General features: G+C 37.3%; 1 protein-coding gene across 11 annotated transcripts in view; it reads left to right on the top strand.

Annotated features, from left to right (window-relative positions):
• NBEAL1 (neurobeachin like 1) overlaps positions 1-27524 on the top strand; it is an 86148-nt gene that overhangs the window by 202 nt on the left and 58422 nt on the right. For 8 of the 11 annotated variants that reach the window (XR_013953770.1, XM_080600298.1, XM_080600297.1 and 5 more), the window contains exons 2-7: positions 442-741; positions 17377-17468; positions 22917-23078; positions 24447-24528; positions 24734-24861; positions 26980-27062. Coding sequence is in view for 10 of the 11 variants with exons in the window: in XM_080600298.1 (XP_080456424.1) it covers positions 691-741; positions 17377-17468; positions 22917-23078; positions 24447-24528; positions 24734-24861; positions 26980-27062 (598 nt within the window). In the remaining variant the exon portion in view is untranslated. Of the gene's footprint in view, positions 1-24; positions 265-414; positions 742-17376; positions 17469-22916; positions 23079-24446; positions 24529-24733; positions 24862-26979; positions 27063-27524 lie in introns of those variants that run through there. The other 3 variants (XM_080600302.1, XM_080600296.1, XM_080600299.1) reach the window with 2 other exon arrangements.

Here is a 27524-nt window from a genome sequence, read left to right as displayed (position 1 = left end):
GAGGGGCGGCGGGGTTGACCCGGGAGGCGGTGGCGAAGCGCGGCGCTGGGCTTCTCCCGCGGGGAACGGGAAAGGCCGCGGCCGGCGGCGGTGTTCGGGCAGCCGCCGTCTCGGCTTGCCGGGCTCCGGGGCCGGCTGTGGAGCCCGGGGCTGTGGCTGTCGGGCCGGGGCCGTGGCGTGCCCCGTGGCGGGCGGGCGATCCGCGGTGCCGCCACCTTGCCTCCCCTCAGCCCCCCTCAGCTCGCTCCTTCCGAAAAGGAGAAGGTGGGCAAGCGGGCTGCCCCCTGTCTGGGGTAGTGCCGGACACGAAAGCAACGCGACCGGCCTCCGTGTAATTCCCGAGGTCGTCTGTGGGCTTTAAAGTCCGGATTTATGTTTTTTTTTTTTTTTTTTCCTCCCCTTCCTCGCCCAAAGGCCTGAAGGCTATGTTTTCACTTCCAGAGATTACGCCCGAAGTGCCACTGGCGAAGAACGGACATGCTTGACTGTCGTCTTCAGTCGCTTGTGTTGTGCTACGTTGTTTACCCAAAAAGGAGAGGCTGAGACCCTGTTATTTTAATCCTTGACTTCTTCTTGGGTTATGATATAACTAATAATAAACCAAAAACTGCGGAAAGAACACTTGAGAACGGAGCATGGTAGGATCTTGAACAGAAGTCGCTGGTGTCAGGCAAAAGAGGAAGGGAAGGAATGGCATCCCGAGAGAGGCTGTATGAGCTTTGGATGCTTTACTGTAATAAGGTAAGTGTTTGGGGGAGTAGTGGGGGGATGTTTATGTGTCTTCTTCCTCTTTTATTTGTAAATCAGGTATTTTAAATGTTTTTGTAACATCTTTTAGCACAATTCCTTTGCTTAGAAGTTGCGTAGACTTGCATGGCTTCTCTAAGGGTATAACTGAACTTCTTACACTATTTACAACTTCAGCTCTTGACTTACACTTCAGGTTGGGCTTTTTTTTGTGATGAGGTATGAATTGTGCGGGGTTATGTCTCAGCTTAAGCACTTATTTTAGCTATACCTTTTAGCTATGTGAATGCATACGTATGCATTTTTTTCATATAGCCGTAGCATTAAAATAAATTGTATTCACTTAATCCACTGCTGTCTGGTATTTAGTTTTAACCTTAGGGTTTTCTGTGTAGCTCCAGTTTTATTTAAACTATATTAGCCAAAGCCTTCTCAAAAAGCAGATTTAAGTTACTTCTGAGTATTCGTTTGCTGGTTATCAACATGACATCAAAGTACTCTATTAATAGTAATGAACTTCCTTCACCTAATAGGAAAATTATGAAAATACTGTCTTGTCTCTATTTGTACTTCATAGTGTAAAGCAATTCGTATGTTTAAAGCAGAGGTCTGAATTGCCACCAGAAGCACTGAGTATGTACACAAATTAGATTCCAGGTTATCTAAATAGATATTCATAAAATAAGAAATATTAAAAAAAAACTGTAAAGAAACTGGCCTACTGTGTACAAACTTTGTGGCTGTGGCAAGGAAAGCTTTTGGTGGCCTTATTCACTGGTTTCCTTTTGCCTTGTCTCTTTGCAGCCTCACATTTTGTATGCATCACAGTCTCTTTAACTTTTCAAACCAGTAAGGCATTAAGGGTAAACATTCTCTTGTTCTGTTTCCGGGTTCATTTGTGGAGAACATCCACCTCAAGAACACAGAACGTGAGATTTTAAGTACAGACTGTCTTAATACAAGCACACAAAGTGGTGGATGAGCGTTGCACAAGGCAGTCTTAATTGTAGCTTTTCTTAATTTGTGTGAGTTTGTAACCCTAATGCTCTATTTGTGGTTAAAAATAAAACTAGTGCAAACATAACAGCACAGTGTGACATCTTACTGATAGCCACGTGGGTTATCTTTTGGGTTGAAATGTATTTGTGTAGACCTTTGCCATTTAAACTGATGTAGTAATGTTGATGGCAGCAGGAAATAGACTAGTACTGAAGGAGAAGCATGTTTTGCCAGTGAGTTCATCCATGTGAGAAGAACAAAGACTCTTGGAACAGGCTCCAAGAATCCAGGCTTTCCTCAGCTCCAAGAATCCTCAAGCTCCAAGAATCCAGGCTTTCCTCAGCTTTGGGAGAGACAGGACTGGGGAGATGAGCCAAACTCGGGTTTCTGTGCTTAGACATTCTTTGTCTCTTTCCTCCCTAGTTCTTTGTAAATTTCTTTTCTCTCTTACACCTTTTCCCCCTTTGCTTGAACCTTTCATTCGAATTGTAACTAGTAGAGCTTTCTTTATGCAACCTTCTTGCTGGCATACAGACAAAGTGGAAATGGAAGGTGTACAGTGTGTGCTTTAGATCATTAAGAGGATGCTCAGTTTCTTAATAGGAATGATGAATGTGTCCTCTGGTCTGCACTAACATGGTGGGAATAGACATATTTAGACCCTAACAGGAAAAAAAAAACAACAACAAAAAAACTTTTGATGTACTCAGCCTTTGTGAGCTGTCAGAGACTTCACTTTTTGGATTTTGTTTGATTTTTTTTTTTTCCTTCTAGAATTATATGCTATGGGCACAATTACATGGACTCATATATTGATAAGGAGTTTTTCTCAAGTAGAAATATTTATGCTATAAAAAAACAGTTTGAAATTTTCAGGCAACTAGAGTGAGTCCAAAAACAGAGTCCTCACTTCTTCCAAAAAAGCTGAACACACAACTTTTTGTTTTTCTTCTATTTATTTATTTATTTATTTCTCTCTCTCTCTACCTCATTCGGGTTAAAATGATTTCTCTTTCTGTTTGAGGCCGGCATCCAGAAAAAAATACTCCATCTTGGGTTGAGTTTTGTGGAGTTAAGAGCAACTGAAGCAGTTTAGGTGTTAGGGTGTAAAGTGTTGTGAAGCTGTAATGTAAATTAGATTATTCGGTCAGTCATATATCAAGACCATCTAGATTGTGCTGTAACTTGGCTTTCCTTAGAGCATCTAGAACAGTGGGAAGATGCAGTAGTAATCACCACTAACATGATAAAGTGTAGCACCATATCCTGTAGGTGACTTTGTTGTGGCTGACAGCATTCTGGAAAGGCAAGATGTCTCCAAACTACAGAAACAACTGAGTAAATGATCTCAAGTTTACATACCTTGAGTGTACAGCTTTGGGGTTTGCAGCCTTGTTAGCGAAAGAAACAGTGAAAGCCTTGTTTTTTTCTGTGATGCCCGACATTGGTGATAATAACTAGCCATGTTTAGTTTGTCTTTTTCGGGTGATCAGGCTCTTAGTAATAGTACGTTAAATACAGCACTGTGTGCTACAGCAACAAAACTTCTAAACTTCTTACGGTTTTAAAGTGATGGATGATAGTGTTAGTATCTTACCATTAATCCTGGTAACAATTCTTTTTCTGTGATCACTTTAGGTCCCAGTGCAGCCACAAGCATAAGTTGCAACACTTACTTTTGTGCAAAGTAACATTAGGAGGGGATCTCTGTATTTTCATTGACCTTTGTGCACTATCAGCAATTGGAGACTTGGGCAGACATCAGCATGTAGCCAGCATATCTACAGAAGCAGTCTTTGAATGATATTGTGTGTGACGTATTGTTTTCTTATTTCTCTTAAAGTTGTGTTTTGATGGCTGCAGAAGTTTGTTTTTAGTTGGTGTTCTGTTGTTTTTCATCTGGCAGTTTCTAATGTAAGTTTTGTTGGTGGTGCTTTTTTCCCCTCTGTGATTCTGTTCCTTTAAAAGCTGTGCTCTGTAGGCCAGTAGCTACAAAGCTGCAGATTTGTCTGCTGTTTAGATGCCCGATGAAAGTCATAGTCACACGTGACTGACAGTGCTTTTGGTGTTGCCTGGAAGCAGTTTAGAAGCTCATTAAATTTAGTGAAGTTTAGTTTAGAGTCACTGGGACTTAAATATCACAGCGCTGCATTGTTAATTGTTTGAGCTGTTTCTGCCTCGAGTTGTTCTTTTTCTTTTGTTTTTCTTTTCTTTTTTCTTTTTTAAATGCTGTCAAATTTTCTGCAAAGAAAACGTTGTTAAAGATGCATACTGCTGTCATGATTGTTTTTGGTGGTTTTGAGTTTAAAACGGATTTTTTTTTCTAATACTTGATTCTCCGTTAATATACAATGCTGTTATTCACTTGAATATTGGTATGGTTGCAAGCTGCTGTCTTTCATCTGAATGGAGGAATGCATGTTTTCTAAGGTAATTGAGATAAATGTAGAATAGATAACAAGTCTTTTCTATAGAGTTCACTAGCAAAAATTCTCCAGCAGGCTCAGTAGACAAAGGTAGTACCAAACATTAGCTTATCGATCATCAGTTTGAAGCCTTAAATATCATCTACACAGGAACATGAAACGCTTACTGAAGTGAATATGCAGCAGATACCTGAAAATGCTTCAGTAATGTAAGTTTGTAGCGGGAGATCAGCTCTACTAGATGAACTGAGGTAGTCTGGGGAAAGCGCATGCTTTCATCGAAGTGTTTCTGTGACCTTTTCATGTTCATGTGACTGAAGTAATCTCTTCCATTAGATCTGTTCTACCAGTCTTGCCTTGTATTCTTAGACCAGCATAGCTGTAACAATATTACTGTTGTAATCTTAGTTGATTAACCTTTTCTTAGATGTTAATTTTGTACCAGGATGCAAAATTAATTCATGTCTTGTTATCCTCTGAAGTGACTTTGACTGCAGATTCAAATTAAAGATTCAACCTGCATTGTATCTGTGAGAATTGAACCATGCACATTTCATCCTCTTCAGTTTTTCTGAAAGGTATTTCAGATTATTTGACATAAAGTGTGTTAGGATTTTTGTTACTTTTAATTTTATGCAGGAAGTGATCAGATACTCTCCTCTGTGGAAAGAAATTTTTTCTCTTCTAACAAAGTGAGATCCCCAGTTGCTTTCAGGAAGGGTTTTAAGGGCATAAATGCAGGCACTTATCTTCTGTATGCACCTTAGAAAATCTTCCATTTGTATTGTGTTACTTATAAAGTTGGTCTTTCCTAGTATCTTACGTATTTGAAATAGATACAGAAAACGTGGCATACAGAGTATTAGTGAAGTGAACGTGGCTAAGTACTGTGTGTGTACATATTACAGGATTTCGACTAGATCAAAATTGATTGATTTTTATCCTGGGTGGAAACTCGGGGTAGAGGAGTGGGACAGGACACAGACAATAAATGTTTTTGGGGAAAATATCTTCTAGGGAGAAAGGATTTTTGCTTTTCTAGAAGCTGAAGATTTTCAGTAATCTATTTAGTTTCTTGAATAATATGAACAATGGCTGGTAAGTGATGCTGAAACAAAGAGCTGCAGCTTAAATTAAAGCAAAATGTAATAATAATGGTTAGATCTGCTAACCCTCTACCATATCCTTTCCTTGAAATTATATATTTAAAGAATAAATAAAAAAGTAATATATGGCACAACTTTATACTCCTTACTTTACCTGAATGCCACCAAAAAAAAAAAACCTGAATGCTTTGCCAAGGCAAAGGGAAATTTAAATATGAAGTATTTGGCTCTTCAAGAGCATTTCACAGGGCATGTGAGTAGTACAGTTAAAGCAATGTGAAAGTCTTTTTCCTAAAAGCTTAATGATCAACTTTCAGCAGAATATGCTGAAAGTTGCCTATAAAACAGGGTTGGCAGTTCAAAAACATCTAAGAAGAGCTGATGCTTTCAAGTAGTATCTATAAAAAAAAAAAAAAAAAGGTTGAAGCAGACATTGAGTCCTGCTCTTAACTGAGGGGCCGGGACAACCTGATGAATTGTAAATCCAGAATGTAATTTAAAATCATTTCAGGATTAGGCTTGTAGTGTATAAAGGACACTTTGCTGCTGGGTCAAGACTCATGCCAAAGTTTTTGAATGTAATGGAAGCCCTGTAAAAGGCTCTTAAAACAGGGTTGGCTCCTTTAAAAAGGAATCTGCTTTGTTAGACAGCTAGTGAAAAGCATGCCAGATAGTGTATCATCAGAATTAGCTATCCAAAGGATGGGGGTGCTGTGTTAGCTGAGTCCTGTCAAGAAGACTTTCTCCCCTTTAAGAATTTTAATTGTGCCAGGCAGGGTTTCACACAGTAATTGGTTCTGGGCTTTTTCTTACGCCTTCGTCTTCAGTAAAGCCATGCTTTCATTTCAGCACTTCCTTATCTGATAGGTGATACAATAGCTTGAAGGGAAAGCTGTGAGTCTGTTTGTCAGCCAGTTTCTAGCCTATGCTTCCCCTTTCAAAGAAGGAGTATTCGATCTTAGCATCCTTAGTAGGTAGGGATTCTGTGTATTAAGAGTTATAAAGCTAATTGCAAAGTCGTGGTCTTTACTAACACAGACAGCTGAGACAATCACCTCCCTTGCAGTGTTCAGAAGAGCTGACTTGTGGATAGGCCATCTTCTTAAGAAATGTACTTTCTTATGTTGCATTGTATTGCTGTGTTTGCCTTTTTTTTTAATCAGATCTGATTTTATTGAGATAAATGTGTTGGCTTTTTTTTTCTCTGTTTTGTTGAGGGACACCTGTAAGTTATCTTTCCTTTTAAAACTAATATTATAGCATGGAAAGAGAAGTTATACTTCTTACAGGAAAGCATTTTAGTTCTAGATCAAAAGCTATACAGAAAAAAAAAATCTGAAATGAGTATATGCAGTATTGTAAAAATGTCCTGGTGTATTTTAGATCCTGTTATTTGAGTTATTTTCTTCCTCGTCTGGGAAGAATCCCCAGTGAGATTCTGGTTCCTTATAGGGTGCCTCACAGGAATCGTAAGACTTGAATGATAAAAATAAGTGGTCCTGTGGGAAACCATGATTTCTTTGTTAGTTGGGAACAGACCACTGCGAAGAGCGAAGTGCTACAGGCTGTGATGTGCTGGCAGTGCTAGCTTCTCTGTAATTAATTACATGCCTTTCTCCAAGATGGTAGCACCACTGCAATGCAAATACTTGAAGCTGAAGCTTTAACACAAACACACACATTTAACTTGCTTGAGCTATACTTATGTTGGCATTATGAGGACTAAATAGGTCAATTAAATTAATGTGTGCTCTGTGCTGTGAGAAGAGTCTGTGAAAGAGTAATTTCTATTCATTCACTGTTTTTCTTAGTACTAAGAAGCTGTATAGAATTAAAAGAAATTTGACCTTGAATTGTGAGAATTCATGTGCCTTTGGATCCTTTCAAGGACATGCTCCATGGGGGAATTCCATTAGCGTCGTCCACCTTGTTTTGGGCCAAAAGTGACATGAAAGTGGAATGATCTTTATATTTAAAAAAAAAGTTGGCTTGGAGCAAGAATGTACCAGTTTCCTTAGTATGTGGTGTTACAGACTTGCTAAGCTGACCTACTAACTGGCTGTCAGGTGGTCCTGTAGTATTGTCAGGCAGTCCTCTCACTACTCTTTCATGAAGTACTGCTTCCCTGGTAACGTTTTGTAGTTCAATCAAATCCCTTAGCCACCTGCGTCAAAAGACTGGGGGATTTCATGTGGCATTCAGCAAGTGAGAGTAAATGCATAACTTCCAGAGGAGTATTATGAAATTATAAGGGAGTATTCAGTTTATCTTAAATATTGTGGAATTTTGCTTGTAAGTGACTTTAACCTGTGTCTCTGTATGAAATTGGAGAGTCTTTTTAAACACTAAAAAAGTTACGATCAGGTCAACTTTTAGACAAGTCTCTTGGAAGGCTACATGGAACAGTATGATTGAAATGAAATTGTTCACCTAAATGATGTTATACTTGTTTCTTTAAAAATGTGTTTTTTGCAAAATTGTGTTTTATTTGTGGTGAGAAGCAAGTAATTCAACAGCCTAATCTTTGATGTTAAACTGTAAGTTCTGTGAAACACTGACCTTTGCATCCTAAACGTGATCTCATCCTGACTTCAGCTTGCAGTTGTCTTCCTTCTTGTGCAATTGCTGATTTGTCAGTGATTCATATCACATCACTATGTATTGCCTTTGTTATATTAGATAAAGAAGTATTCAGCTTACAGCTAGATGAATGCTTGATCAAACTAAGTGTTCAGTAAAAGTAACTCTTCGTAAGCCACCGTCATGTAAGATCATGCCTTTGCTAAAAAAAAGTGAATGAAGATTTATGCAACAGTTGTGTAATGAAATGTTTTATGCACAAAAGATTGCTTTAAATACATCTCTGCCATTCTGAGAGTATATAACTTGCAAAAGAACATGTCCCAAGTCACTTGTGGCAGTGGGTTGGTGACACTACCCTTGTTCTGCCTTTGAGATGCTGAACTAAGAATGGATAGAGGTAAACAGGAACAGTTGGTCTTCCATTCTGATTTTACTGTCTGCTATTTAAAGAGACTTCTCATAGTTTGAGAAGTAACATAATTAGTGTTGGTGTTGACAGTTGTTCAAACCAGAACAGGGACTCTGCCACAGATAACGCAGGCTTCAGATTGAGATGAGACAGCAGATATATCTAAACAGAACAGAAATGTTAGAAAACCATAGCATTTTGCTAGCTACAGGGAAATTATTTTTGTTTTGTATTATTCTATAATATATTTCACAGTACATACATGTAGCTGCTTTACAGTTTTAATGAGAAACATCCGGTTCAAAACATACCAGCAAATGTAGAAAATATTTCAGAGGAAACTTTTAATGAATTGAAAGAATCCAGTGTCTCTTCCAGGGAATGATTTATCAAGGTGCAAGAAACACAGCCTTCTGGTTCTTTGTGATGTACTACGAGAGCAAATATAGCTAACGTTGGGCTGTTGTGTGGTATCTGAGGTATGGCACTTTTAACTGGATCATCTGATTCAGATTTGGGGATAGCATGTGTCCTGATAACATAATATTGCAGGATCAACTCAAATGTGCAGTGTGTTTGTGCTCTAATACACAAATGGAACTGGGAGGAAGGTTTGCCAGCTGCCCATTGAACAGCATTGGAGCTTAATGCCTGAATCCAAATGTTGTCAATAGATACTGTTAAAATATTTACAGGCTTTAGAAAGGCTGAACAGCTGCCATAAAAGAGAAAAGAGCTTCCTTAATTACAGAGTTTTTCGTGATGAAAGAAATTTATATAAGGAAAAGAAAACCAAACAAACATCAAAGCATGCACACGTCTCAACAATAAAGATAGGAATCCTTTTTTTTTTAGAAGTCATTTGTTCAGCTAATTTTTCTGATTTATCTTCTAGTAAAAGAGGGGCTGCAATAGAGGAAGTCAGGAGATACAGCAGTAACACCAATAAGTGAAAACCAAACTTGATTATTCTCATATTAAATGCTGTTTTCAGTTTGACACCTCACTATGAGACAAGGCTCCTCTATGCATCTACAAATCCCAACATTAGGCGTTAGATTTCTGTGCTGATAAAATATTGGCTTGTATTGATAATTTCTCTGATATTTAAAGCATTTATGATAATCTGGTTGTCTGGTTTATGATTGAGGATTGCCTATACCTGTAATAAGGAATGAGAGGCATTAAATAACTGTTTGACCATTGAGTAACACTGTTAATTGTGTCTGTGTAAAGTTAGGAATTCAATTTAACTACAAGAATAACTAATAATTCTATTATCTAAAAGTATAGTATATTTTAAAGCAGTTGAGGGAATTAAAGAGATTTAAATGAGGCTGTAAAGGCTTCTAAAAATTTTACCTAAAGGATGTTTGAGGGAGGCATAAACAAAACCTCAAAATAAATTCATGGTTAAATATTACATCTATGTAACACAAAGAGAGCATGAAATCAAAGCAGATGGTAAACCTTTAATTATACAACAGATAGTAATTTAACGTAGAAAATACACCTTTATTTAAATAACCAGTCCTAGTAATTCTGGAATTTGCAAGGGGCATAGGGATGAAGACAAATCTTCCTGAAGTCTGGATGAAAGCAGTGAATATATTTGCTTTTAATTGTTAATGTAGGGAGAGGTAAGTACTTGTTTTATTGTCAAATAATCCGTTCTGCATAAGAATCTGTAAGAGCGTCCCATTAATACATTTAAAAACTAATAGCTAAGGCAGGGGTTGAAAAAGCAGCACTTACATTGGAGGTAAGAATTCGGCAGTAATGCCAGAAACATCCATGAAAAGCAAAGTAAAAAGGGAGCAATTTGTTTGACTCCTTTAAAAAGATTACAAGATTATTGTTAAATTAGTAGTAATAATTTTAGGAAAACATCATACCTTCAAATAGTTTTCTATCAGCTTTCACTTGGAATGTGCAAGGAAAATAGAGGAACTGAAAAAAGTTTTAAAGTTATTGGAACTAGCAGCATTAAAGACAGGGTAAATCCTTGACTCCTTTGGAAGAGTGATTGTAGCTGTAAAATGACAATCCATGTGGGACATCAGCCCAGAGTTTCCAGTGACATAATCTACATGAGTTTTGTGGAAAATGGTTGTGGCAGGTGCAGGCTGTGTAAGTCACATCACCAACTCTGGTGATAAGTGCTTGGCTAATGTGTTCAATTACATAAAACTTGGCTTTCATTTACCTGTGTTTTTGCTGAATTTTTGACTAGGTGGAATGAACAATTTTTTTTTGATAAATGACTGAAGCTGCATGGGAAGTGTAAGTTTAATGGTTTAGCAAGTTCTGAGAAGCAAGGAGGGAAATGGTTTTATTTATGGAGTTCCTTAATATATGTTTTTTCAAAACTGTTTTAATTAAGTCTATAGTGTTCACATGCTTTCAAGGGCAAGCTTAGAATTTGGGAGAGAAAATATTGTGATGAGAAGGATGCATCTTTGGTAAAATCTAAAATACAAAAAATAGTTCCGAAAGTGTCAATGAGTACACTGGCTCAGGTATGACTGCATACTGTTTTTTTTCCTCCCTAGGACCATATAGCTTTTGATGTGCTGGAGAGACAAAGCTCTTGAGGAGAAAGCAGGGTACAGAGAACAAGCATGATATTTGCAGAAATCTGACCTCATTAGTTACCTGTGATAATAACTTTAAAACTGTACCAGCAGAAGTGAAATGGATACCAAATAACAGTTGCACAAGTAACACAAATTCTGCTGTGTCTTAGTTTTTGAGTCTTTGATTTTTGCAGGGTGCAGAAAAGCTCATTTGGGTTTTTTGTACCTTCAGTTTGTAATTAGCTGCAGTCCGATGTTAATCTAAGAGATGATGAGGTTGAGAAGACAAATGCAAACATTTAAATACATGGCTAAAGAAGAATTTGCTTTAGGCAAAATTATATGGAAAGTAACCGTGTGATGCTTTGAAACGAATACAGACTTCTTTTGATAAGTTGTACCCAAGCTCTCAGAGTTTTTCTTTATCTACTGAAAGACTTGACAATATCTAGCTATTGATTCGGTGAAACAATGGTGCACCGCCCTGCTTCGTTTTGGTCTCTCCGTGTTCTTTCATTGTCTTTTGCATCACAGTGAAAGTTGGAAAGTGATGGAGCAAAAGCTGGCTTTGTGTGTTGTTGCTGCAACTCAGTCCTTTTCTCATTTAAATTGATGACGGAACTTGGAATTTCAAAGCAATCAAGCATTAAACCCTAAACCTTTCTTAAGCTATGATCTGAATTTGCATTAAATCGAGGCTTATCTTGACACTGCGGAATTTTGACATCATGTCATTCTGGTTGCCTTTGGATTATTCAGAATACTTCTTATTCCCTGATTTTTAAAATACATCTTCCATCTGTTACTGCTTTTCATTGTATCAATTTTGAGGAGAAAAGTGAGTTAATAGATGGTAACATGTCACAACATGGTAAATTTCTGGTAAGTGAACTGTGCAGCAGACTCTGGAGCACAGAAATGCTGTATGCCAGCCTGTACACAGAACTTACCTGTAGTTCTTTCTAGCAAACACAAAGACATTGAAGAGTTCTGGTTAACCAGGCTCATCCCATGGATGGTGTCGGTCAGGTGCCACTTCCAAACCACAATTCAAACTCAACAAACCTGATCCCCTAATGAATAGCTTCTTTCAAACTGTTGAGAAATGTCCTACAATTTTTGTGTTATGCTGACTAGTTCTGTTATTTTTAATACTGCCTTTAGATCACTGGTAAATTTAATAGTCTTTCCTGTATAATTTTTATATGTAATTTATAGTACATCCAAGTCAGCCTTAACACCAAAGTATTGCTGTTAGTTTAAACATAGTGCTTGGGGATGGGGGATTAGTTATTATAGTACCAGTGCTGGTGAGATTTGGTGGCAGTGCTGGTAAACTGAGATCCACTTTGCAGATTGACTGACTGCTACACACAGTAGTCAAAGCAGGCAGGCAATTTTATGCCTGCACGTTGCATTTAAGGACTTAAAACAACTGCCTTGTGGGATGAGGCAGGCAGGCGCGCCCTGAGCTGCCCTGCAGGGAGATTTTGCCTTTGGAGCGTGGAATGCGGCACTGAAAATAGCCTCGGGTGGATCCAGCTTTTGTTTTTAGCAACTAAAACTTCCTCCACGTTGCTATAAAAATTGTGCTGATCTTCGCCCATCACCCTGTGTTTTTTTTATTTGAAGCCTCAGTAGAGCATCATCTTTGAACTAGCACATAATAGGAAACTTTTGCAGAAATGGAAGCTAGCTAATTATTAAATGGAAAAAAAAAACCACAATTGCATCGCTAATGTTGGTTTGAAGCCGTGGATAGGTGTCTGTACTCCACAGACACATGGCTGAAGACTTAGTGGGAGCACTTCAGTGCCGGTTTTGTGTAGAAAGTTTTCATTTAACTTGGAGTAAGCTGTAAGAGTTCAATGCTTCATGGCTTATTAGGAATTTTAAAAATGTTTTCGCTGAAGTAAAAATTGCCTTTTCCTGATGACCTTCTTGTCTAGGCATACTAGTTACTGAGAAAAAAAAAAGCTGGATTAGGAGCTTTTTTTCACTTCATCAATCTTCACAAAGAGTAGACAAAGCTGTTATAACTTGTAGATAATTTAGTATATCAAAGATAAGAGCCTGTCCCAAGTTGGTGTAGATTTTACTTAGTTTCTTGTATTTTCATTGCCTTAGAGTGTTGTATCGGTCAGAATGGCTTTAGGCGAATCCTTCTCTTTTTAGGCTTTGCTTTAGTGCCGGTAAGCACTGAAGTTGGTGTTGGTATTAGCAGCTTGTTTCCTGGTTGTGCCAAGGCGAAGTGTGGCCTTGCTAGAGTTTCTGTATAGTGCAACTGTTAAAACTAGGCTCTATGGGAAAATTGCTCATTGGCAGCATTTAGCTCCAGTCTTGGGTTACGTATTGGAGTACAGTGTGGAGTTCTACTGATTTTATTTAGTAACTCTTTTCCTTCTAGCATTGCGCTAAACATGTTGAAAAAACAACAACAAAGACTGCTAGGTGTGTTGTTGTTGTTGTTTGTTTTTATTTTTGTACCTGTTGGAAACATGCTAGAGCTCAGACCTGGCAGTGTTTCATTTTAAAGGGCTGTGGTGACTATTGTTGTGCTAAGGGAATTGTATAAAAATGGAGGTCTAAAGTGTGTTTAAAAAAAAATAGTAGTATTTAAATAAAGGGAGGTATAAGGAAGTGTTTTTTCTTTCAGGTGCTCTGAGCTACCTGATTTAATAGGCTTAAAATAATTCTTTTCATTAGTGCAGATGAATGACTGTTGCTATAGCAGTTTCACAGGCCTTTACTGCAATGCACTGAGCTCAGAAGCCTAAGCTTAGGTCCTACGTGTTTGTGGTTTGCTTCACAGTTATCAGCTAAAGAGCTTTGCAGTTTATTTATTTTTTCTTTTTTTTTTTTCTCCTCTCCTTCTTATAGCTTTGCACATATCCTTATAGTGACGCATCTTTAAGATTGCTTTGTTAAAAGTATGGTTGTGTCACTCTGAAGAGAAACAGCCAACTGAAGTTGGATTTTAGCTTCTGGGAATTTTGAGCTTTGACAAAAGAAAACTGTCTTCCTGAATTTTCAATAGATGCATTTTCTATATATGAATTACTATTCGGATGAGACTGTATATATATGTCTGCACAAAAGCCAGCCAAGTTTCAGGTAAAGAAATTAAGTTCTTAGGGTAGTGACTTAGAAAGCTGTAAGGTTTCTACAATCAACATTTTCTTATTTTCTAGTGACTGGAAAGTTGTAATTAGTGGAAGATGTTTTACTACCACTTACATCTTTTTTTTTCCTGCTTTTACTGATGTTGTCCAAATCAAAAAGTTCCTTCTGTCTTTCTTGCTGACCTAATGGGGCATGTCTGCAGAGTGTGTGTGTGTGTATGGAGGAGGTTGGGAAAGAGTACCGAAGTCACCTTGGTTTATCACGGTATGTCCTTGTGGTGCGTTATCAAAGCATAGGTTGATTTGTAAGCTGTGCTTTAAAAGCATGGTACATCTTCAGCTAACACCGCTAAAAACAATTCGGAGCTGCAGTCTGACATACAGCCTCCAGCTACCTGTCTGCAGAATGACAACAAAATGGTAATTATGAAAGCAGTGAAAAAGAGAATATATTCCATGGGTTTCACTGTTTTAACTGGTAACAAGGCTTTTGAGTATTTAAGATGCTTTGTTATGGTCTGCTGAAGTTATACATCTTCCTTAGGAGGACGGCAGAGAAAATGGGAGAGCTAACAAGTTATAGCGAATTGTTCGGAGCTGGGGTTGCAGGTCAGTGATTTGTTGCTCTCACTAGCAATGCAGATCTGAAGTACTCCCATACTCCTGGGCTGCAACCTCCTGCTGTGTGGTAACACAGCTGTTTGTCAGATTGCAGCATGTACTGTCTCAGAAAGTTGATTTGGCATTAAAGAACACAGACAAACATGTTCATGTTTGAATTAGGTCAAGTTATATTCTGATGTTAGTTTGGTTTACCACTTCTGTCATGAGAAAAGAGAGCTTAGTTGAAAAGGGGAGTGGGAAGAGAACAAATCCACTGATGACATCAAGAAGAAAACCATCAGAAGGAGAATAAAAGCAGGGACAGGGAGAAGAAAGATTATGAAGAAGGGAGAAATTAGAAATGAAATAGAAGAAGGGGAAAAATTTAGGGAAAAATGAACAAGAAAATATATTGGAGGCAATGAAAGCAAATAATCCTACAGAAGATACATATCTAGCTGAGAGTTTCATTTGGTGCATGTTGTCACAGTATCTGAATATATATAATTAATAGTGATGGTGAAGTAAATTGTGTCAGGGTTTCTGATGCTTGTAGAGTTAAAGAGGGTCTTGGAGGTAGGAGGAAGGGTCTAGAATGCAAAGGGAATTGCTGTGCTTTACAATTCCTGTAGATGCTGTGGAAAGAACACTGAAAAAAGGTTTGCAGCGCTTCAGATTCTAGTTTTGCATTTTTATTTTGTGCTATCTTCCTCCTGGTAGGCTCTTTTGCATGTAGGTGTCTTGAACTGAGAGGACTCTGTGTACAGTCAGTTTGTCTTGGTGACTTGTTCTTTTACATCAACATTGCCCCCTGAATGCTGTGTGTGTTTCTGTTATTTACGGATTGCTCCTTGGTCTTAACATGGCAGGGAAATAATCTCTTGTTTGGGAACATCTGTGGTAATATAAAGGCAACAAGGAAAAGGGAGGAGATACAGAAAAGAGAGAAGGGAAGGATGAGCAAAACTTCAGAACTTTCTGAAAAAATTATAAATTGTGGATTAGATTTAGTAAAATCTAAAATATATTATGCAAATATTTTAAAACGATTTTAAAAACAATTTATAACAAAGTATGGGAGAGCATGGATGTGTGTTAATGGACACGAGCGGAGTCCTTTGCTTAGTCCTTGTTAAGGAAGCTGTTGGCTTTGGTCTGGCAGCTTGCTATTGAAAGTTAAGCAGCTTGACTATTAAAGTGAGACTATTTCAAATGACATTTTGAAAGAATTTTCCTGTTTTTTTTTTGTTTGTTTGTTTGTTGTTTTAGTATCCTCCTTCCTCCCTATCTGTAAGTCAGTTGCTTTGAGGTTTCAGATAGGGAACAGTGAGGTGACAGAAGAACATACTCTTGGCTGGGTTGTTCACATTCATTAGATATTAAGAAGGTAGCAACCATCGCCTCAGATTCCTTGGGCTGCATTGGTAATGGCATTTCATCTTCAATCAAAAGACAATAACGTAGTGAAGCTGATTTTTACCCTGCTTTTACTAAAATTGAATTTTTTCCTTGATAATCCCAGGTGTGGTAATCCCTCACTGCTTTTATCTGTAGTAATTCAGTTGTAAAGTGGATGGAGTAGAATTTTCTGTAAGGAGGAAGAATCAAGTTAAAATCTCCTTGGCAGCTTTCCTGAACTCCTTAAGAGCTGACACCTTTCCTATGCAAGTTTATAATACAAGTTGTCCCCTTCAGAGTGTATTATTAATGTCCCTTGATTTTTTTTTCTTTGTTTGAATATCCTGTTATAATGGTCTGATGTAAATTATAAGCACAATTGTGTTTGGAAATATAAAGCTTGTACATGCTTTTGGGTTTAGGGCTACCACACCGAGATGCAAGTTTTCTGACTTGTTTGGGTTTGCCAGGGTGTGACCCTGCATGTGATACCATTATGACAGTGTGGCATAAGAGAAGCCTTGTTATTACAGCAAGTAAATCAGTAGAAGCTAGAATAAATAGTTTTTTTTTGTTTGTTTTTCTCTGGTCATATCTTAGCCTGAAGTTGTCAACGTGTTATCAGCCAAATGCTTCTGGCAAACGGTTTACCTGTTGCTTTTTGCAAGTCTTGTCTGTTTGGCACCCTACAGGTTCTAGTATCTGTCCTCCCTGCTGGCACAGCATCTAGTCCTGAGGGATTGCTGGTCATGAACAGAATCCATGTGCTCTACCAAGAACAGTTAGGAAGCCTGCATTTAAAATCTATCTATTTTATAGATATCTAGTGTACAAGTCACAGGCTCTGCATAGCTTCTTGGAACGCTTTATCTGATCTGCTACTAGCTGCCGTGTTGATCAATGAATGAAGAAAAATGCAAATTATTTTTGTGATTAGAATTGTCACGAGTTATTGCTTAATTTCGTAAGACTTAAACAATGTTATTTACTAGTTATCTACTAACTTCCATGCTATCAAGAATAGAATATACTAGTAAATTTTTAAAGTTGGTATGTATTAGAAAACTAGTAACCTCTGAAGAGTAAGTAATGGTTGTTTGGGGAGTGGGTTTGGGAAGCTAAAATACTTTCATTGGCATTGACACCAGTAGCATGAACTAATCAATAGATAGATACCCAGAGCCAGAACGTCACATCACGTAACATTGCTGAGAATTCTGAAGGACGCAATTTCTTTAAACAACTTTTTAAAACTTTAATCATAAAAAATCAGTCTATTCACTCCTTTCTCCCAGCTGGAATGTATTAAATAAAGCTTTCCATTCAAGTTAATACTACAGAGTTGCTGACTAATGATCTCAGGTACTGTATTACTTAATGTTCTCCCACCCTTTTTTTCTTTTACAGAAAGATCCAGATTACCTGAAGCTTTGGTTGGATAGTTTTGTTTCTAGCTACGAACAGTTTCTGGATGTGGACTTTGAGAAACTGCCGACTAGGTATGTAGAATTACAGACCTGTTTACCTTTGATATCTGAACCAGACCTGGCTGAGAGCCCAGTCTCTTTCAATATCAGTACCACTTTTAAACAAAAGAATGCTTTTAATTGTTGACTGGCACTCCTGTTCTTTTGAAGGTCAAGTTGAGTTGGGAATGATGAAACTAGGCAAATACTGGTATTTGTATTATATCAGGAGATGGCATCTTAGTGTTCACTTGTTCCTGCTCACAGAAATATAATCGTTCTTCCTTATAAATTTGTGGAATATGTATTCATTATTAAATGTTGCAGATGAAATAGTATAGTGAGTATTAGTACTTGCTATCTGTACCAGTAGTGACTGAATAGAAGTAAGGTCTAGGAGGAGAGGTTTGTGATATTATTTCTGGCATTGCTTCAAGAGTGAGGATGAGGTGAAATGCTCAATGAAATTTTTGGTTTTTAGCTGAAAAATGTTTAAAAATTGAAATGCACAAATGATGGACTTTCAAGTGGTCTTTGCATCTGTGAAGACTTTAGTTCGGTGGTGAGAGTATTAGTGACTTCACCTATGATGTTGACCGCAAGCATGAAAATATAATCATGAGATGGGTATTGAAGTCTGATTTCAGATATTCATCTTTACTATTTCGAATTTGCTTTCTATGCTCTAAGGATTGTGTTTTCAAGACAGACTAACTTTGCAAATGAGGAACAGAAACCTTGGACTGGTTTTTTTTGAGATGTTTGCATGAACTAAGGATTTTAAGAAAAAACAAATGTTAGAGGGTTCAGAAATCATGAGAACCAGTGTCAGTATTATGGCTGCTATTGCTACTGGTGAGTGAATACAAAGAATGCCTCTCTCTGCATGATGGCTGCAGTCCAAGCCCTGTTGAAATCAATGGAAATTCTCTAATGGACTTTGGATCAGATCCTGTTTGAAGTGTAAGTGATAGCCTCTCCTGTTACAAGGAAATGAAGAATGCTGCAACTGGATCTCAGTGGATAAAAACTGGGCATCTCATCTATTTGTATGAAATTTTTCTTATTCATGCTTACATTAATTCAACCGCTAAGCAAGAGCTACAAATTAGTTCTGTACTCTTTCAGAAGTTATGTTTTCTTTGCAGTGAGATATCAAAAATATATCTTATGTTTAGTTCAGGAAAAATGTTTTTCCTTTAACACAAGTTATCTTTTAACATGCTATTTAATATTGAAATGTGTTCAGTGGAAGAGAAGGGTATTTTGGTACTCCTTTTTTTTTTTTGTGCTCATGTTTTTTGTTGTTGTTTTTTACAGTAACATAGTAAAAGATTAAAAAGAAATGTGAAGCTTACCTGTGCAGAAGAGTAGCAGCATCTTCATTGTGCTAAATAATGGTTTTGTGAGCATAAAATCCCATATTTTTCTGAGGTTAATGACAGGATTAGTGGTTTAGCCTGAAAGAATAATTTTATGTAGATTTAAAGTCATTTGTACAACAGATGTAGAGAAAATGTATCAAAACAACGTAGGGATGAAGGCAGGTTATACTCGTGCTTTGACGGCTGGATTTAAAAATTACACTGTTAGAGAGCAGATATTAAAATTAACGAAGAATTGTTGTTTCTGCCCAGGTTGGCATTTGAGACATAATCAGGCTTAAGAAAAGTAGCATCTTTCTGGCATTTATTGATGAATATTTAAGCATTAAGCATTAAGGAAGTGATATTACTGAGCCTGCAAAAGAGAACACGGAAGAGTGTGGAACCGCCTGTTTTCCAGTGGCTGTGCTCTTAAGGCTAAAAGACCCTGTGGACTCAGGCATCCAGTACTCCTTTTCATTGCCTCCCTCTGTCGAATGTAGTTGAGAGCAGTCCAGAACAGCAGTAATTACTAGAACAGGGACTGACATGACCCTGCTTTTTCATTATGTAAGTTTTGGTGTGCTTTCCAGCTAAGTGCCTGAAAGACCTTGTGTATTGAAGGGCAAAAGCCAGGAAATGATGAGCAACTGTGTTAGGACAAGGAAGCTTGTACAAACTGCTGGACAAAATTAACCTTTTGGAAGACTGCCATGGAGTTTTATGTCAATGTAAAACATGTTTTGTTTTTCATTCAAGAAAACAACACTTAAGAAATGTAATGAAAACGTTAGTCTGTTTTTCTGAAAGAAGTACTCTTAAGTGACAGTGTCACTTGCTGATTTAACTGATAAGACTGTTTCTTCTATAAATTAAAGTATATTATTTCCTGAAACCTGTTTTGGAAATTGGAAAGATGCACATAATAGAGAACTTGGAAATCTCTAAACTTGGTGGATAAGTGTATCCATTGGTATGATTTGGCTGTAATAATAAGTAGAGTTTATACAGTCATACAGCTTATAAGTTATACAAATTCAGTTATACCTACGTCTTTGTGCATCTTCCCTATATTTTTAAGTGAAGTGATTTATTAATGGTGTCTACAGTTATTTTTTTTACTGAGAAAATGGGGATATTGCACAAGAAAATAACTGCTGACAGCTTTGAACATTGAGCACAAAGGATTAATACACATCTCTTCCTAAAAAAGAAAAACACAACAAACCAGCCATCTCATCAGTATCTACACTAGATAGGATAAAATGTTTACCAGCTGGTGGGAGGTTTTTTCCCCATTACTGAAGGGAATAAATTGTCATTTCGTTTAATGCTTTCAGAAACAACAAAGATCTCCAGAGTGTTGTCATGCTCTTTTTCTGGCTTTGGTTTGCATGCTGTCGCACAAAGGAGCTTAAAGGAAACTCATGCAAAGTACCACAGACACCATACTTGGTTAGCATATGGACTCCAAAGCCACATAGAAAAGATGCAGGAATCATGAGAGTAAAGCTGATTACATGCTTACTAGAAACTGGCTGCTGAAAAGTGACGCTTGGTTTTTTGCAGCCTTTGTTCCAAAGCGCTTGCTTACCGCTTTGGTGGGGGAGAGGTTGAGTCCCACTGTGCGGATTTAGGCCGTAATTGGATGAATACACTGTAATGACAAATTTAACTTCCTCTCAAAAAACCTGGGATGAGAATTTATGCTGCTGCGTAACCATTTTATTGTGGTGCAAGGAGATTGTAAATAAGAGAACCTAAATGCATCAAGAACTCAGATTTTTGAGGTAGGGTACCAGTAATCACATAAGACCATCTGTTAAGGTATGATTTTTTTTTTTCTTTTTGAATAGCTAGTTTATAAAACAAGTCTTGTCAGGAGAAAAAAAAATGCACAGATGTTGGTTATATACATCTAACTTTTAAATTTGTATGGTAATACAGTGGTGACTTGCTCTGGGCTGGAAAGAAGTTCAATTATTTAAGCTCTGCAAATATATTCAGTCTGAGAAATCCCAGAAGATGAGCATTTCTTGAGCTGGTCTCACACAAAGCAGTTAAATCTTAGGGGTTAGTCAATGGCACAGACGTGTGTCTACTGCAGAGGGAACAATCTTTGGTACGTGAGGCATGGAGGGTGTGCCATTTGCTTTCCTACAAAGCATTTTATGATCTTACGAAACAGAGACTTGTTGGCCATTTTAGCGAAATTACTTCTGATGTAGAACTTCAATTGTCAAAATTACATTCTTAATACAGAGGTGGTGAATTAGCAGATGATTATGAGCAATGCTTGTGGTATGGTGGGTATGGATCTAACAGCATCTTGAGGGATGAAGCTGCTATCACAGAAGTTAACATTTATTTGTCTTTTTTAGCAGCTGTGTGGTGAAAAAAGCAGTTGCTCTCAGTTTTGTCAGCTAGAGCCTAGGTCCTATGAAAATTTCTGTCAAAACTTTTCAGATCCCTTGAGCAAGATCTGAAAAGCAAATGGCATAACTGCAGAAGCAAGAGAATGAATAGTATTAGGTTCTCTGTATCCGTGTAGGGGAACGCTTGTTTTCTGGGACCTGGGAACTTGCTGTCACTTGTGCCTGTGGAGTTGTTTTACTAAATGGTCTCTCTTTTATGTAAGTTTCAATTTCAACTTCCTTTTCAATGTAGTTGACACACTGTTCCTCCTTTCCCTCAGTTTATTGGTATCACTGTGTTTTGTCACTCACTGCATTTCCCCATGCCTTTTGAAGCTTGTTCATACACAAATATGTACATGCGTGTCGTAACTAGTTCCCAAGTTAGCCATGTTTCTTGTGTGATTTTTTTTTTTGTAATTTTTCCCTGGGCTTGGCTGTATTGAAGGCTTCTGTAAGCTGTAAGGCTCTAGCTTGTCTTCCTCTTCCTGTGTAAAGTTCATAGTGGATGTGTCAGGGTAAATGGTTGATGCCACAGACAAATTCTGCCATGTGAAGCAGTGAACGTACAGCTTGCTGACAGACAGCTGCCCTTTAACATGAGCCAAAAGGAGCTTCAATGAACAGTCTTCATCCCAGAGAATGCTTTAACACATCTATAAATTACTACGGTGTTGCTGAAATGGGTTACTGTATGGCTATTCTAGAAGTACTGGCTTAGCTACTGGTTTTATTTTTGAGTTATTTTCCTTCTTTTGGTTCTCACTGGTGTATTTCTACAAATGTTTCAGTTTAACAAAACAATGAGCAAGAGTACCTAATGTCCTTCAGGACTCTGTCTGGCCTTGATAGAGTTATTGAATTTAAGACCAACACAGGAGTCTTTTTTTGACCCCTAAAAATAGGTAGTTATCAGACGAGGAAAAAAAAAAGGTGTGTGGCCGGGGGAGCTATTTGCTGAATTAAGGACACAAAATAGTACGGATGGGTCAGGTTTTCATGCAACATCTGTGTGCCAGGAGTCAGATGAGTTGCTGGGAGCTCTCCCTCTTGTACATTCAGACCCTGATTTTCAAATCTTCCTGCATTTAATTTTGAACTGTGAACTGTTTCTTTTTTTCCTGTATTAAATCTAAAAATCTATTTTTTTTCTGTATTAAACCTCATTTTCTCCTAGTTAGGGTAGTTTATGTAAGAAAAACATGAAGTTTCTTGTGCATTATTTCCAGCTGGGCTTCTCTAACTATTGAGAAATTGGCATCTAACTTATTTTAGTCTTAATTATAAGGTTGAAAATGTTCACTTGTGTTTAGTTTCATGTTTTATTTCACTGTGGCCTTTTTTAGTAATTTTGGCAGGCCACCTGTTTACCTACTGAAGATCATACAATTTCTCTGCAGTGATAAAAGCAGATCAACTCATGTAAGAGAATTTAGGAATCCACCTATGGTATTCTTAACACTTTTTCTTTTTTTGTCCTTCTTTTTAAATGCAGTTCTTTGAGGAAGAGGATGCTCAAGCTGGCTTATTGCCACCAGGCATTCCCTTGTACTTCATAGGAAGTGTTTGTGAACCATCAGTTGCCACAATTCAGTAACCTTTCTTATACAGGTTTATTGGAACGCTACGTGAGCTCACTGAAATAGATGCTAATGTGTCAATCCCAGGATTAAGAGTTGTGTGTGTTTGTTTTTTATTTTTAGGGTGGATGACATCCCTCCAGGAATATCGCTGCTTCCTGACAATATTCTTCAGGTCCTTAGACTCCAGCTGCTGCAGTGTGTCCAGAAAATGTCAGATGGACTAGAAGAGCAGCAGCAGGCCCTGTCACTTTTGCTTGTGAAATTCTTTATCATCCTTTGCAGGTATTTGTTCTGGTTGCTACCTCAAGAAGGATATTGTTTTGTTTAAGTAATCTAGATGCAGCGTAGAGATTCTAATGATGTATACAATGTGATTTGACACTTTCTAGTAGAAACAGAGAAATGCCACTTATCACAATCTTCAAACTAAAGAAAGAGGGAGCAATGCAATCAGCGATGTTTGTCACAAAAAATGGAGTAGAAGGGGCTTAGACACTAAATTCTTTGTAATTATCTAAGATATATTTATGTGAATTCAAAGCATGGCGTACCTGGTATAAGAAATACTTTTAAAAGAAAAGTCACACTTCAGCTAGTGTTGGATATGAAAGAACTCGAAAGAGGATTGTACAGGAAGAACTGCTTCACATTCTTAACATGCTTATAATTCCATAAACAGCTTAGGGATCTGACTTACTCTATTAATGCAATTGGCTTCCTTCTGAAACTTATGCTTTATTTTGTAATACTGTTCAAGCAGGTAAACGCCTCTGTTTTTAGGGATATATTTCTCCACATTTCTTCAGTTTTTTATTACAAGCTGCATTGAAAGAGGAAGGGGATAAAGTATATAATAGGGATCCTTCTTTTCTGGGAAGTATTTACGCTTTTTTGAGTCCTTTGGTCTTCCTTCTCCCTACAACAGTACAAAGAGGTGTAGGACAGTGTTTAAGTATCCTAGAATATTAAATATAAGCTGAGTAGATTGTGGTTGCTGTGTTGATGAATTACCAGCTGTTTTAAGTCTAAATTGCTGAAAAGTTCTCCTTACATCATCACTTTAGTATTTGATCTTTGTGACGTTCTCAAAACTGAGAAATAATGCCTCTTTGTTGCTGTTGATTTATTTAGTGTTCTAAATGCCTCTTTGTTGCTGTTGATTTTAGTGTTCTAAAATAATCTTAGATGTTTCTTTTCCTTGGGATAATTTCAAGTGCGTGACAGCTTCTAGGTAATATATTTGCTTGAACTTTTAGACAGTGTACATGACTGCAGTATCAGTCTCCTTGTAAAGCTCTAGTAATGTGGAAGAAACTGAATTTATTGTCTCTATCAGATACCATTTCTGAGCTTTCTATTTAAAGTGTCCTGGGAATCTGCTTAACCTCTGAAACCCCAAATTCCATATAGAGCTGGCCTACACCAGGGTGACTCAGGCGTTTCTTTTCCTTCCTGTTAGAAGAAAGCTTGTGTACTATGTTACTGTGGCAGAAATAAACATTTGAGTACATGCAGTCTTTTGGGGAGTAATTTTGAAATGCTGATACAATTTTCTATGATTATAGATTGACTACTAAAACAAACATTGTTTGAACTAGCCTCACATAGTACACTGTGTACATTTCTGTGGTTTCTGTGTTGCCTTCATAGAAATTTGGCTAACGTGGAAGAGATTGGAATGTGTTCATACATTAACCATGTTATCACCATGACTACATTATACATTCAACAGGTATGTGTTTACTAATTGTCGTCTGTCATTTTCCCCATCCGATACTTCCTGCTCTGGCTTATGTGATCCCCCTCTAAGTAAGAAAGTGTTTGTGGGGGAGAACATGAGGGTTCAGAGCTTCTGGAGGAGTACAGGAATTAATTTTTAATTATTAGAAATCTTCTGACAACAGCTTTTTTTTTTTTTTTTTACCCCCCTTCCGCAGTTAAAAAGCAAAACAAAAGAGAAAGAAATGGCAGATCAGACCCCAATAGAAGAATTTGTGAGACATGCACTGGCTTTTTGTGAAAGTCTCTACGATCCATATCGAAACTGGAGGCAGCGAGTTGCAGGGTAAGTGTGGATCAGGACTGGATCATAAACTGTGTTTTATAACTGCAGATAAATTATATATATTAGGTTTCTAACAGAACTACTGCTGCATTATGTCAAACTAAAATAAAATGTAGTTGTGCGCTCAGTTATTGTGCTGTTGCATTTTACAGCTGTTTGAGTTGATAGTCATAAGCATTTGATTTGATGCTGTGTTAGTTCTTTTCAAAGATGCACACTTGAGAATAGAGTTAATGATTTTTTTACTTTTTTTTTTTTTTTACCAAATTAAACATCATTGAGCAGGCACTCCTCAGACTGAACTTCAGTGCCACCAGAGTTGTCAGTACTGCTATATTCTGTTCCATTCAGTGCTAAAACTGAGCTCTAAGTCATTTTGAAAGGTGGGTAGAGAACTAGGAAATGGTCTTTCTGAGATTAATTTCTGTCGTTCTAGGCTCAGGCCCTGCTCTTAGAAGCTGCTAGTGATTCACTTCACTCTTCAGAGCCTCGCTGTTAAAAATTCCTATGAGATTTTTCATGCACAATTCTCCCTTATTAGTACCAAATTAATTACAATAACGTTAAACATAGTGGTCTTCCACACTATAGACAACAAGTTTTTCTCAAGTCTTGGAGTTGTTGATTGTTTCTTGCTGCTATCATTCAGAGCTGCTCTTCCTTTAGTTCCTTAGTTTTATTTCTATCAGGAACCTTTTGATATGCATAATAAATATTGGACTTATTCATGGAAATAACTAAAGGCATAGAAAGGTCACATCTCGTGTTACCTAGCCTTGTAAAATGTAGGGTCCCTTTTCACAGCTTACATTCTGTAGAACTGGGCTGCATTTGTGTGACAAGTCACTTCTGACTCCACACGTACAGAGTGGAGATCATACAGAGTGATGTACCTTGGTTGCTGGTGTTTCTTTGTAGCTGGCAACATGTAGTATGTTATAACACTTCATGGACTGCAGGTTTTAGGAGACTGTTCTTCACATTAGAGTCATGATCTTAGAGTTTTTTTCCAACCTGAATGATTCTGTGACTAACTAGTCCAACGTTTAATCTAGTACTATTTAGTACTAGGTTAGATAAAACAAGTAATACTAAAGCTAGTAATACTGTCTTTTTTTTTTTCCCACAACAGCTTGAATTGCTGTTCATGAAGTTTTAAGGAGAATGTAAGGATCACAACTTCTGGTATTTTTGTGCAAAATGAGTATTTTTCTCTTTTAGAACGAAGTACAGGTTGACACCAGTTCTCATGTATGGCCTGACAAAGTACTGCTAAGCTGTTTTCAGATGTAGCATAGGTAATGCCAGCACATCTCATGTTATATTAGGGAGAATATAAGTACTCAAAAACATTGACTTCGCATTCAATGAAGGTACAGAATATTACAATGAATCAATATAACCACATTGTAGAAAAGTGTTATATTTTTTGAAACTGGATGTGGTTTAGGTACATTTCAAAGATTACATGTATTTTCTGACAGTTTAAAGGTGTTTTTTTAATGAGGTTATATATCTCACATTTTGTTTTGAATTTGTTTGTAACTGACCAACGAGAAGCTTTTTCCATTGCTTTTTCCTTTCAAAAATTTGCTCATTTCTCAAAACTATTGGAACAAGGAAGCCAGAGGGAAAGGGGTAGGTGAAAGCAGTTGAATTACAGCAAAAGAAATTTTTGAAGATCACAGTATAAATATGTTGCATCTTTGAAAAGAAGTTTATAAGTGTATTGGTAGAATTAATTCCCTTTAATTTGTTCTCCCTACCTCTCATAATGAACTCATAATAATGTTTTGTCCCCATTTCAAATTGCATGGTTAAGAACTTTGGCAGTTCAGCTGATGACTTAGTTACAATAAGCAAAGACTAAATAGGACTTGATGTTGTGTTTTTTTTTTTTGTTTTTGACCAAACAATATGGTAAAACAGTACATTTTTCAAAAGAGTGGAACAGTAAACTCGTGGTTAGCTGTGAATCATTTTTTCAGGGTGAAATACTTTTTACTATTTTTAGGACCTGCAGGCAAAACTTTTGATTTTTGGCAGGATTCTCTATGATGAAGTCATAAAGTAATAAATTACAAACAAAGTGTCATATCTTTTAAAATGTAATTTCAGACGTATCCTAAGTACAGTTGAAAAGAGCAGACAGAAGTATAAACCAGCTTCTCTCACGGTTGAGTTTGTCCCTTTCTTTTATCGTAAGTATTATCAGCGGCATGTTTGAAAATGTTCATCTTTGAAAGGAGTGAAGTTAGCAATTCTAAGTTCCATTCCCCAAAGATTGTCTGATAAATGTAAAAGCATCTTACTTGCTTTCTGAGGCTGAATGAATTGAGTTGCTTTTTCTTGCTTTTTGCTCTGGGCAGCACCATCTTGCCATCCGTACTTGTCTTTGAAAGCCTGGCTTTTTTTTTTTTTTTTTCAGGCTTCTTTCAGTGCCTATTGTGGTTTAATAGGGTTGATTCTGTGAATTCTCAACTTTTCCATTTATTTAAGTTGCTGAGCATGTGCTTAGGACCTTACTACCGTGGCAGTACTAAAGATTTTTTCTGGTCTACTCAAGCTCATGATTTTCCACATTTGACTAATGTTTTTAATTTGTCTCAAGCTCCCCAAAAGATTCAGAGGCTATAAAGTCAAGGAAGTAGTGGGCTTTGTTT

This window comes from Anser brachyrhynchus (genome assembly GCF_964034855.1).
Source record: "Anser brachyrhynchus genome assembly, chromosome: 7".
NCBI lineage: Eukaryota > Metazoa > Chordata > Aves > Anseriformes > Anatidae > Anser > Anser brachyrhynchus.
The sequence above is the reverse complement of the archived record's forward strand: the minus strand, read 5'-3'. Positions and strand labels throughout refer to the sequence as shown.